A 13,008-nucleotide genomic window follows, 5' to 3' on the forward strand; every position below is an offset into this window, starting at 1 on the left:
CCTTATTAATTTTTTATATAATTTTTAATATATATAATACATAAAAAAATACTAAAAACATTAAAATAAATGTTTCCCAACAAATTAAAAATAAATTTAAAAAAAGTATATACACTTAAATAACACTAAGATAAGACAACTTAACAATCAAATGCCTTTAAAATAGTAACAAAATTAACAATAAAATAAAAATTTCTAATATCCAAACAATAAAAATAAAATAATAGCAATATAATAGTGAAATGGTAACAAAATAGTGCCAAAAAAATAGCAAAAAAAAAAGTAAGAACAGGAAAAAAAAAGAAAGCAGCAGTTTTTTTTTGTATATTTGGTCTGGGCCGGGCTTGGGTCAAAAAAGTCTTACCCTAGACGTAGCCCATTTTCTAAACGGACCTTATTTTTTTTATCTAAACTCATTTTTTAATTCATATTTTTACTCAAACCCTTCCCATTTTCACACTCTCGTTCAGTCGATCACGTGGACGGTTGTAATATATCCAAATACGCATACCAAAAGCTCACCATGACTCATCCAATAGCTCTCCTCAGCAAAACACTTAAAAAGGAAACACATTAAATCATATTGTAGATATTGAATTTCAACCAACCCCAAATCAAAGTTTTATAGACAAATTTTAATTGCCGAATTTAAAAACCCACAAGAACATTCGCTCTTTTCAAATTAATGTTGTTACAAGTTGGATTATTTCAACTTTGTGATAAATTTGCAATTTGTTGAATTTCTAAACTTTAATTTAATCTTAATTCAACTTGTGATTTAACCTAGGTTAAATTTTTTTATTAATCTCTGTACTTTGTAAAAATTGTGGATTTAATTTTTATACTTTAATTTGATCAGTTTTAATCTTTATATTTTTTGAATGATCAATTTTAGTCTCTATACTTTTTGAATTATGAAATGTTAATCCTAATCCAATTAGTAGTAGTTTGGTTAAATTTAATTATTAGTCATGTACTACGCGTACAATTGTAGATTTAAAATATATTTTCCAATTTGACCATTCTAAAATCCTTATACTTTTTAGATTTTGAAATTGTAATCTTGACACAACCAACAATCATTAATCCATTAACTAAATTTTGAGTAAGTAATATACAGAAATAACAAAGTGATGTGACATTCCACGTGATAATATGCTTGTCGCATTAAATTTTTGAAGTCGCGGAACTTAATTGAATGAATTTAACAATTATTGTTTGTCAAGGACTAAAATTTTAAAATTTGAAAAGTACAAGTAAAAATGACTAATTAAATTAAAATAACTAAATCCACAACTTTCACGAAGTAGAAGGACTAGTAGCAGAATTTAACCGTTAACCCTATTGTCAACTTTAAGCCATGCCTATTGTGATCAACGAAGTAAGAATAGAAACATCGATACTTGACTGCAAGAAAGATGCATTAACATAAGCAAAAAATTGAAAGGTAAAAACCCTTTTTAATTTCAAAACAATTCCAGTTATATAAATCCAAATTATAATGTCTGTACAAAATCTTTTCAATTCGATGTAAAGCTTTGGTGAAAGAATCTATATCGGCATTTTTCCGAAAGATCGATAGTCTTGCAGCAGTCTAAGCGACCTCCCCCGAAATATTTGGCTTTTCAGCTTGACTGTGTAACAAGTCTTCCATCAGATCCATTGATGCTATCTACTGCTGTATGATGAAGTGTTAAACGAAAGAACGGATAAAAGAAGAGGGGTAGCAACTAATCAAAAGACGAAAACTCAAACAAACGAGTCGGAAAATCACCTATCTAGATTGCCTTGGTCTCAGTTTGATCCTACGGGAATCAACTTCAAAGCAGCAGCAATCGGCATCCCAAGGAATCCAAGGCAGACGCTGACAAACCACTGCTGTACTGTGAGAGGAGAAGTGCTTGCAAAGGTACCGAGGAACTCAACGATCACAATTTGGAATATGATAGTGCAACTTAGCACGGCCACAAACACGTGGTTTTTCAGTATGCCTTTGAGAACATTAATCTTTTCCATCTCTCTAGAGCTAATTTCGTTGAAAACCTGAAGAAAATGACAGCCGTTGATGTAATTCAAGCAATCCAAGAAGATATAGAATCAAACACAGTACACGATATGACTGCATTGAATTTTAGTTCAAAACAATGCGGACTGGCATTAAGTTATGCAGCTCGATTCCATAAACATCCCAAGTTTGACCGAATTTGAATCAAATCAAAGTCACTCATGTAAGTACCTATAGAATATCGAAACAATTTTAACATACCTGGCAAAAGACAAATGAGTTGAAAATAAGAGTGTTCAGTATCAGATCGGAATCCGGGCCATCGAGATGAAAAGCAGCCTTTCCTCTGGTCTGAAGAAACCATATAATCACAAACTGATATAAAGACTGCCCTAAAATATTCCTCCACATTACATTACTGATGAAGTTTCCCTTCCTACCAACTGGCGATCTCTTCATCAAGTCATCGTTAGGAGGCTCGGTAGCTAATGCAAGTGCCCCTAACGTATCCATGATCATGTTGACCCACAAAAGTTGAACAGCAGTGAGCGGAGCATTTCCTGAGAAGCGAGAAATCATATCAACTCTCGAATTAGTAGGGGAATCACAATATTGTCAAATCCAAGCAAAAGAAGTGATAAGCCCATATCAAAGTGACAACAACAGGGTTTCTTACCGGTCAAACAGGCTGAAGTAAAGTTTACAATTAGGGCGACCACGTTGACAGTAAGTTGAAACTGAACGAATTTTTGGATATTTATATAAACCGAACGTCCCCATTTAGCGACAGTTACTATTGTAGAGAAGTTATCATCTAGGATTATGACATCTGCACTTTCTTTGGCCACCTGTAAATTTTGAATCGGTTTTAAGAACATGACATGCTCGTTTAAGGAGCTAGGAATAATTCAGAACAGTGAAAAAAAGCACAAAATCTTGGTCACATTTTCTACAACTTCGCCACTAGTGAGACCAATGTTGGAAGTTAATATATTTCCTGATAAGAAAGTGAAGGAACTGCATTTAGGATATACCTCAGTCCCAGCAATGCCCATTGCAAGCCCAATATCAGCTTCATGAAGTGCAGGGGCATCATTTGTACCATCTCCAGTCACAGCAACTACTTCTCCAAGTGAGGTTCGTAGGTGTTTAACAAGAGTATGTTTATCCATAGGTGAAGATCGAGCCATTACCTGCACGACTTTCATATAGTTGGTGAACAGTTCCCTTTAATTATGAGCATCTGAAAGACAAATCCATATATTGGCCCACCGCAATATATGGTAAGAGACTAATCTAACTGCCACAAAATGCTACTAGTGTTGGTTCTTCAATTAAGTACTAGTACCATATTCAACTTAGAGTTCAACTTAAATAGAAACTGAGTTGAAGAAAGAAGAGCAAAAGAATGCACCTGTATTTTAGGAATAAGTTCATACAATTCCTCTTCAGATTTTTCCCGGAAAACTGGACCTTCAATTGCTATACCATCATCAGTTAAAATTCCAATTTCCCTTGCAATAGCCTTAGCAGTGTTAATATTGTCTCCAGTGACCATTCGGACAGTAATACCAGCAGACTTACATATTGCAACAGACTCCTTAACACCAGGGCGTACAGGGTCTTTGATGCCGACAATGCCTATACAAGTGTACCCTTGAAGAGGAAGGGAGCTATCAACAGAAAAATCAGTTCCTACATCCATGTAAGCAAGGCATAAAGTTCGAAGAGCTTCACTAGCAAATTGCTCAATTGTATTCTTTAGATGATTGGTGGTTGGTTCATCCAGGGGAACAACATCACCATTTGAGCTTATTACTTTGTCACATGCAGCTAAGATTATTTCAGAAGCACCCTTACAATGCACTCGGAGACCTCCTTCCGGAAACTCTATAACTACACCCATTCTCTTTTTTGCAGAGTTGAAAGGCTCAACTTTCACAATTTTAGATGCTTTCCGTTCTGCTTGGAAATCCCCACCAAGCAATAACCCGAATTCTAAAAGAGCAGTTTCTGTTGGTGTTCCCAGTATCTCAATTTTGTTTTCTTTGTTATTAACGACTTCTCCTCCGGTGTTATTAAATATGGACTCAATTAAAATTTTCACAGCAGATTCAGGAACTGCAGATCTAAAATGATTACTCTTGTTGGAGGTGCTCACTTCCTTGGTTTCCCCACAAAAGCATGTTTTCACAACAGTCATGTGGTTAGTAGTCAGCGTACCTGTTTTATCGCTGCAAATACTTGTAGAGGATCCCATTGTCTCACAAGCAGCCAGATGGCGAACGAGTGCCTTGTCATTCATCATCTTCTTCATGGCAAAAGCAAGGCTTAATGTCACAGCCAAAGGCAGCCCCTCAGGAACAGCAACAACAACAATTGTAACGGCAATAGCGAAAAATTCCAACATTTCCATCGCATCATCTCCAGACCAAATCCATTGTGTGCCATCTTGTAGCTTGCGGCTAAACAATCCTTGTACTAGAACAGCAAATGTCACAACAGCAAAAAAAGACCTATTTTACCAATAATTGTGGCTACTCCATTCAGTTTAACCTGCAATGGGGTTTCATCATCTCCACCTTCACTAAGGGTGGCCATTAGTTTCCCCCATTGAGTTCTCATCCCAACAGTAGTCACAAGCATCTTGCATGACCCATCCTGCACTTTGGTTCCAGAGAGGAGAAAAGGGTTTCTTGCATTTGCACTAACTGGTTCACTCTCTCCCGTTAAACTGGATTCATTTATCAAAACGGAAAACCCCGAAATGAAGAGTCCATCAGCTGGGACCTGATCTCCAATGGCAAGATGAACAATATCACCAGGAAGTAGATCAAATATTGATATTTTCTGCCTCAGTCCATCTCTGGTAACCTGAACCGTTATTTTTTTCTTCTCCTTGTCTAAATCTCTGAACTGCAAATATTGTCTATAATCACTTGTGGCAGTGACAAACACAACAAGAAGAATGCTCAAAACAATTCCAAGACCATCATAGGCACCCTTTGGCCATCCTTCCACTGTAATACCAACAGCAAGAGAGACAAGGGCACAAACAGCTAATATCATGAGGGTTGTATCTTGAAGGGCTTCCCATACGAAAACCCAGAAACCTCGTGGAGGGGTTTCCGTGAACTTATTAATTCCATAAATACGTTTCCTTTTATTTACCAAATGCTCAGAAGTAGGAATACCATTAACAATTGAAGTAGAGAGCTTGGCTGCTATATCCTCAACCCCACCATGAATTTTCAACTTCTTCACATCATGACCTTCAACAATAGATCCCAACTCATCAGCACAAATCTGAAAACCAGCTGCTTTAACTTCTTCAGGTGCATCATATTCACTAGACAAGTTTAAGCCTGTTGACAAATTAAAGGAATCAAACATACTGGAAACGTCAAAAAACTCGTTAAATCCTGACATGTATCAGACTAATGAGATTCTTACCATGGATAAATTGAAGAGCAGCTTGTGAAACCAAAACTGCAACCCTAAATTTTTCCTATAACACACAAAAAGCAATAAAAAGACTTAACATCAAAATCAAGAATAAAAAAGGAAATTGTTCCAAATGTTCAATGAAACTCTATCATCTCTAAGGTGCAAGGGCTGACTCTTCACCAAAATTATGCCCAACTAAGTACTATCAGAAAAAAGCCAACCAAGTATACATTAAAGTTTATAATAACAAACATAGCAACAAATTTAGACCATAAAATAAATCAACAAATTTAGACCATAAAATAAATTAACTAGCTCTTTGTGTAGAGTGAACTAATTAGACAGTTCTAATTTTCTTCAAAACACTACAGAACTCAGAGAAATAAACATCATATTCTTGCTGAAAATCACAATGCCATTGATTTACAAACCTAGAGCTTCAAACAAATGCACAAGTATAGCAAGCTCTCAACGAGAAATTTAAAGCATCGAAACAACAAAAGTTGATTAGGCAGTTATAGATCAGCTGATCTAAACCTAATTACATTCAACTTCTAACTTCTTAATCTCAAGCAAGTTGAAACTTGAAAGTTACTATTTTAATCTTACAGAATAATAATTTAAAAAATTAAAAGAACAAATCCTTCTTTATTAGATAAGAAAAAAGTAAAGAAATCTAAACAGATCCAAAATAGTTAAGAAAAGAGCTTAGTTTCATTTAATTCTCTACTAAAAGCTTCTTCAAGACGCAAACAAAACAAAGTATAAATAAATAAATAAAACTTCGAAAAGTCCAACAAAGAAATTAAAAAAAAAAAAAGAACCTGATTAGAGCGACGAATAGCTTCAGCTTCAAAACGCTTGGAAAGATTAGCAGTAAATCGAAACCTTCGCTTACGATTCTTAACGATCCAACAAAGCTTCCTCCATCTTTCTAAAGCTTCTTCAGATGAGTTCTTTGGCTTCACATCTCCAAAGTTCTCGTTCAAATAACTCTCCATTTTTTGCTTTTCTTCTGCACTTCCGAGAAACAAAAACAAATCTAATTAAATAGATCCTTAGCTTTTTTGGCACTACTAGTTCATTTATTAAAGTTGCTAATATTGAAAGAGAAGCTCAAGCAACATCAGAAAAAGAAGATTATATTCTTCCAAGAAATTGGAATTTTGAATTTTTGTTTAAGGATTTGGTTCTTCTAAGCTTTAATGGCTTCTTCCAAAGAAAAAAAAAGGCAAATGAGAATAAAAAGACCGGAGTTGACAAATAATACTGTTTCCAACGTTTTTTTTGTTTGTTTTCAACTAAAAAAAGTCCATTTTCTTTCTCTCTTCAGTACCTTAATTGGCCTAACTGTTTCTTTTTTATTAGAATATTTGATAATCACAATAACTTTTAATTAAGTTTATAATCCACTGGAATCAAAATTTAAATAAATTATAAAAATAAATAAATTAAAATTAGTGGTCGCAACTAATTAAATCATCTATTCTTGATTCGTTTAGTTTGATTGAATATATAATTTAAAAAATTCATAATATTTTTAAATTATTCAACCAGCTTTAAATCAGCTTTAACTGATCTATATTGATTCAGGATCAATCGGTTTAACTTTTCTAATCGGACCAACACCCAAATCGATTTCCGATCGAATGTATTCGACCTACTAATCTGATGCGATTCAAACTGTGGTGAAACTAGAATTAAAGTGTATATTTTTACGATAGTAAAAATATAATTTTATCATTTTAATAGTCTATATCTTTATAATTTTTAAAAGATTAAATCAAATTTTTATCACCTTAAGAAACAAAGTATAATTTTACCATTATTAATTTAAAATATTATAAATTATAAATTACTTAAATATAAAATTTTTTATTTTAAGAGGGTCGGGGCCCCTGACAACCTCGTAGCTTCGCCACTAGATTCAAACAACATTGAAAGTTTTTTTTTCTTACTAAAGATAGTATAAATGACAACTTCTTTATAATTAAAAGCAAAATTTTTAAAATTGAATCAATTAAACTATAAATTTATTAATTTAATCTTTTGTTCAATTAAATAAATCATAAAAAAATTTTATTCAAACAAATTTTTCATCTATTGAATCAATCAATATCAATCTTCAATTGTATCGGTTTCTGTCGGAAGAAGGGGTAAATGAGGAGGGTGGAAAATGGGTGAAATAGCTTTAATATATTTTATATTATCTATGTAAACTGAGTTACCTCGTGGAGTGGTAAATACGGCGGGGGGATCTGACCGTGTGTAATAAAGATGGGGGCATTGATTCGAGGGAAAACGTGGATTACGCGGTTCAACATGTGGGTTGGGTAACCAATCCAAGGTCAACAGAGTGTCTTTGGGCCCCACTATATAGTTTTCCTCCTCTGGGTTATTTTCATCAAAGTCCACAACTTATAAATCATATTCTAAATTAATCCTTAAACTTTAAAACTTTATAATTAAATTTACATTCTATAGGTTTCATACCAATCAAGTGAATCCTGTAACTATTCCAACACTTGTATATTTTTCTTATTAAGGGTTTTAGAATTAGATAAGTAATTAAATCATTAATTTTTTGTTTCATTAATCTTGATTAAATAAATTATTAAAAATTAAAAAATATTATTAAAGATTTTAGGAAATTAGTTCAATGAATTCAGCTATTAATTCAATTGCTTTTTAGCTTTATTCATATTAATTTACAGATCAAATATCTCTTAAAATTAATATTCTAATTAATTCTCAATTCCAAAAATCATAATATAATTTGATTTTAGTTTTTGTTCTTTTTATTTTGTGTAAATAAATTATTGTTTTCTCATGGGTAAATTCAGAAATTTTTTTAAGGGGGCAATATTGAATTATTAGTTTTCGAGATGTCAAAATATAATTTTATTAAATATTAATTTATGATTACATTATTTTTTAAAGTATTTAACAGAAATATTTTTCATTTTTGGGAAGTTAAATTGTAATTTGACCATAGCTTATTTTATAGTTTAAACATTTTTAAGCGGCTACATAGTAATTTATTCATATTTGGGAGCCAAAACTCTTACCTGCCCTCTGATTCACCCTTTGATTCACCGATAATTTTTCTTTATTTATTTATATAAAAGAAAATAAATAAATTTAATTAATTGTAAACCCAAAAAAATAAATTTATAATATAATATAATATAATTTATCTATTTCTATTTATAAAAAATAAAAAAAGTTCATTTTCAAATGATGTCATAGTGAGAATAGAGAATTAAGCTTAAGTACTTGAAGTCAACCAAACCTAATTACTAGTTGAATTTTGTTGTTATAAAAATGCCTAATTGATCCTTTCTCAATCTCCTATAGCTAATATTGTATTTGGTAATTTATGGACTAACCTAACACTCTTACTTACCATAAATTGACTTGTGGAATTTCAATTTCAAATTTTGAATCTCAATTTCCCTTTTTCTTCATTATTTCATATAATGAGATAATAAAATAATCCACCAAAATTTATGAATTAAATGGTAAAAAAACTCAATATCCCGTAAATAAGATTTCAAATTTAAATCTTGTAAACCGAAAAATTAGTATTGCAAAAGCTTTATTCTTTATTTAAGATTTTGATTTAACTCCATTCCAAATTTAATCAAAATTCAATGTATAACTGATTTTTTTTATTTTATTTTTACTTTTCTATAATAGCAATATAACAATTTTTGTGTAAAAATTTAGAAAAATTAGTACTATTCCTAAATGAAATTAAAAATAGTACATTCGAATTAAGATATTATCTCAATGAAATTTTTAAATTTTATATTAAAATATACTAATCCTGTTTTATTAACTGAAAATAATTTTTAATAAATGAAATTAAATTAGTATATTTTATTAAAGATGCGATCTAAATCTCACTATTTAATATTATTAATATATAATAATTTTTAATTATTTTTAAAAAAAAATAATTTATGATTTAAATCTCAAATATTAGTGTCTCAAAATGTACTACAATCATCTCTTTATAATATTCAAAATTTTAATGGACAAGTCGATTGAGTCTTAATTTAATTGGCATGAGCATTGTTGTCAATGTAGGAAGATGCGGGTTTGAGTGTGCTGAAGCGCATTATCCTTTTATTTATGGGTTAAGTAATTCTAAAATAGTTTTAGATATTATATTTAAAAAAAAAACTCCAAAACTTTGAAAGGGACTCAATTGGACTTGAAATTAAACTTAGGATCCCAAAATTAAGATTTGAGATGTAGTAGTTTTATTATATTAATTAATTAATACAGGGTGGGGTAGGTTGAAAATAAAATTAAATAAATAGGTATGATACAATCAATGATTTAGGTATTGGGACAATAACATGTAGAAAGATCACATGGAACTAGCAATTAAAAAAAGGGTTGTGTTAGCACAAGCCAAGTCCCAAAAAGGGGAAAAGATTTCAACATTTGTCAGTCATATTCAATAATTGTTATTTATAATGGTTACAATTGGTGGTTACATTCATGCATTTAATTACTAAAAAAACCCATAATTTTCTTCTATTCTTATTTTGTTCATCCTTGAGTTTTTTTTTTATTAATTTGATCACTCTATATACAAATTAATAAATTGATTATTTTATTGTTAAATTATCTGTCAACTATTTTAAATAAGGATTATTTCTATTTTAGTCATCTGATTTTTTTTTGTACAATACACCTTCAATCTTTTGTTATTATTTAGCTGTAGAATAATTAATTAACAAAAAAAAAACTCTTATTTAGGGTAACTAAGAAGGGATTCTACCATTTTCAATTTTGCTTCAAGTACCCTCAATAATCATGAAATCAACCGCAAAGTCCAAGTTTAGTGGATAACATTTTTCCTTTATTTTTTTTTTAAAAAAAGTGGGTAACATGTTTTAATCCCCAAAAAAGTGGATAACATGTTATGCAAATTTTTTAACATGATAAAAAAATTTCAATAATATTTGAAAATGCATGTGCAAGTATTAGTAAAAGCAAAGATTTATTGAAAAAAAATATATATTATGTAGGTAACATGAACTTGAAATATCGTATAAAATGTTGATGTAAATTTAAAATTTACTTGTTAAAATACTATTGATTGATTAATTACATGTTAATGGTGTTAAACTCAGATATTATAATTATACGCGAATTAATATTTTTAAGTACTAAAATAAATATTTTAAAAATAAAAATATCATATTTAGCATTCAATCAAAATATAAACATCATTTATAATATTAATCATAATCTTATTCATAGGCTTTTGCTACAAAGGGTGCCGTAAGTGGTGTCGTGGCGACCTCCATGATGTAGCTTTGAAGTTAAATGTTTCTCGGAGTATGTTTCAAGAGGACGAGCGGGTACTTGCACGGTGCTTAGAGATGTGAATGATTTAGTGTCAACAGGTTAAAATTTTAGATTTCACAAATCGCGTGATATTAAAAAACTTTTTTCCTTTCAAATCAATTTTACTTAAAAAAAAACGAGTATTTTCATGAGAAAATTTTTAAAACACAAAAAATAAAGCAAATGTAACTTAAAGGCAAAAAAGTAACAGAAAAATCATAAGTAATAACACACCAAGTGCTTAAGTCAAAAGTATTCTGTTACTAAAAAATGAGATAATTACAAACGAAGAGAAAACGATTTATTTATAGCTAAGCTCCCTTAAATCTAACGGTACATATCAAATTATGTCAATGATTCTAGAAGATAAAAGTCTTAAGGAATTTAAACTTTGTAGATAAATATTGAGTCACTTCTAAATAATGGACCCGTTCTATCGAACCAAATGACTTAAAATAAACATGAAAATTCTAAAATGTACACATCAATTTTGTGCTCCTTTATGCAACCCATGACATGGTAACTTTGTGCATCAATTGGGATATCGCCATGTAATTTTGGGAGGGATTATTCGCTGCTAGTCTCTAAACTTAAATTCTTCTCGTATGGATTTGACGAACTTGTGTCTTTTTGATGATGTTTCTTCGCAGTTTGTAACCTGTTTGGGTAATTGATTAGCAACCAGACTTAGCCTAATAGGTTTAAGTATAGAGCATGAATTTTTGCTATGGTTTGGATTATCCTACCAAACTAAATAATCTTATAATTCACGAAGCCAATTTCCAGCAGTCTTTTAATTGGGTTAAGAAAATGGAGAAAATAGGTCCATACTCCATAGAGAGTGACCACGATTGGACATTGTGTTAATTGTTAGTATCTAATTCCATCGCAATTAATTAGTTAAAAAGTTGATGTATGTGGAGGTTAACATCGCATGTCAAAGAAAAAGTGTTTTTGTTGATATGAGAATATCAAATTTGTTCATCTAAAAAAATTGTGGATAAAATTGATTTTTCAATTGGCAAATCAACTAGAAAGATCAAAATAGTAAATTTTAAAGAGGTCTAAACCGTAAAAATAGCACAAAAGAGTAAAACTACAAATCAACAAATGGAAAGATAAGTAATTTTGGTCCAACCTTAATTATAAGAAAACCCTTTGTCATTAAACTACAAGCAAAAGCCATTACAAAGGCCCAATAATGGCATGAGAAACATGAAATATTGTCCTTTTTCTATATATATTTATATTTGAAATTTTTTGATGGAAACAATAAATATTGTCGTGATCGAAAGACTTCCAAGCTTGTAGGAAAACTATAGTATTTTTCTTTCTCAAGTTGATTCCAACTAGGGGAATGTATCATTTACGGTAAAAAAAAATCAGACTTAAGATTCTAAATTCTGATAATGGTTGACGAAACTTGGAGTGGTGGAAATCACCAGAGTTATTGAAGAAAGTAGGTCTAAATTCTAAACTCGGATGGAGCTGTTAAGTCGGTTTCAAGGATGTTGTTGCGAGGGTATTCTTAGGGATCAACACAGAAATTGGATTTTTGGATTTAATAGACGGTTGGTCTAATGTCCTGTTTTTAACGCTGAGCTTTAGGATATTTTAGATGGCTTGACTCTTGATAGGTCGTGTGGGTCACATGACCGTGTGGAATGGGTCAACTCATGTGGCTTCTGTAGGTTGCTCTAATTTTTTGATTTTCGCTCGTTTTTTGCTCATTTTGTTCCCAAATGCTGTATTAAGCCTCAAAACATGAATTTAAAGGGTTAGGAGCATAAAACTCATAATTAACAACTAATAATCACCCAAAAATGTATTAAGAATGAGGTTAAAACATGTTATTTTTATCACTTATTAACTCTTCTTCAGAGCAGACTGTCACACCCCAAAATTGGGGTTTAAATAATCAAGGTTTGCAAGTTGAGTTAGAGGTTAAGGTTAGATTTTTAAGTTTAACCTTGTGTTTTAAAGTCAGGATGAGTTTACTTGTTCAATAATAAGAAGTTAGCTTACCACTTGGTCTTGTGTTTAAACCTCTACGTGTTTACTCAAGGATTATTCTTTTTGTTATTTTTCTGTTGTGTAGCTAAGTGATTGAGTTTAATTGAAACTGAATTTAAATGTGTCTGATAGGGGCTTAGTGGAGTTGAGAGGGAAATTCTAATTTTAGAAAAAAA

The 13,008-nt window shown here is 30.9% G+C and overlaps 1 protein-coding gene across 1 annotated transcript; it reads right to left on the reverse strand.

Annotated features, from left to right (window-relative positions):
• Positions 1–1,429: 1,429 nt before the first annotated feature.
• LOC121230294 (calcium-transporting ATPase 1-like) lies at positions 1,430–6,716 on the reverse strand. Its single transcript, XM_041114844.1, is given in 9 exon segments — positions 1,430–1,675; positions 1,775–2,043; positions 2,267–2,565; positions 2,682–2,853; positions 3,040–3,198; positions 3,420–4,516; positions 4,519–5,370; positions 5,459–5,513; positions 6,277–6,716. Coding segments are annotated over 8 exon segments (3,060 nt in total). The 5' UTR covers positions 6,454–6,716; the 3' UTR covers positions 1,430–1,675; positions 1,775–1,794.
• Positions 6,717–13,008: the final 6,292 nt, after the last annotated feature.

Source organism: Gossypium hirsutum, chromosome A06 (genome assembly GCF_007990345.1).
Source record: "Gossypium hirsutum isolate 1008001.06 chromosome A06, Gossypium_hirsutum_v2.1, whole genome shotgun sequence".
Classification (NCBI taxonomy): Eukaryota; Viridiplantae; Streptophyta; class Magnoliopsida; order Malvales; family Malvaceae; genus Gossypium; species Gossypium hirsutum.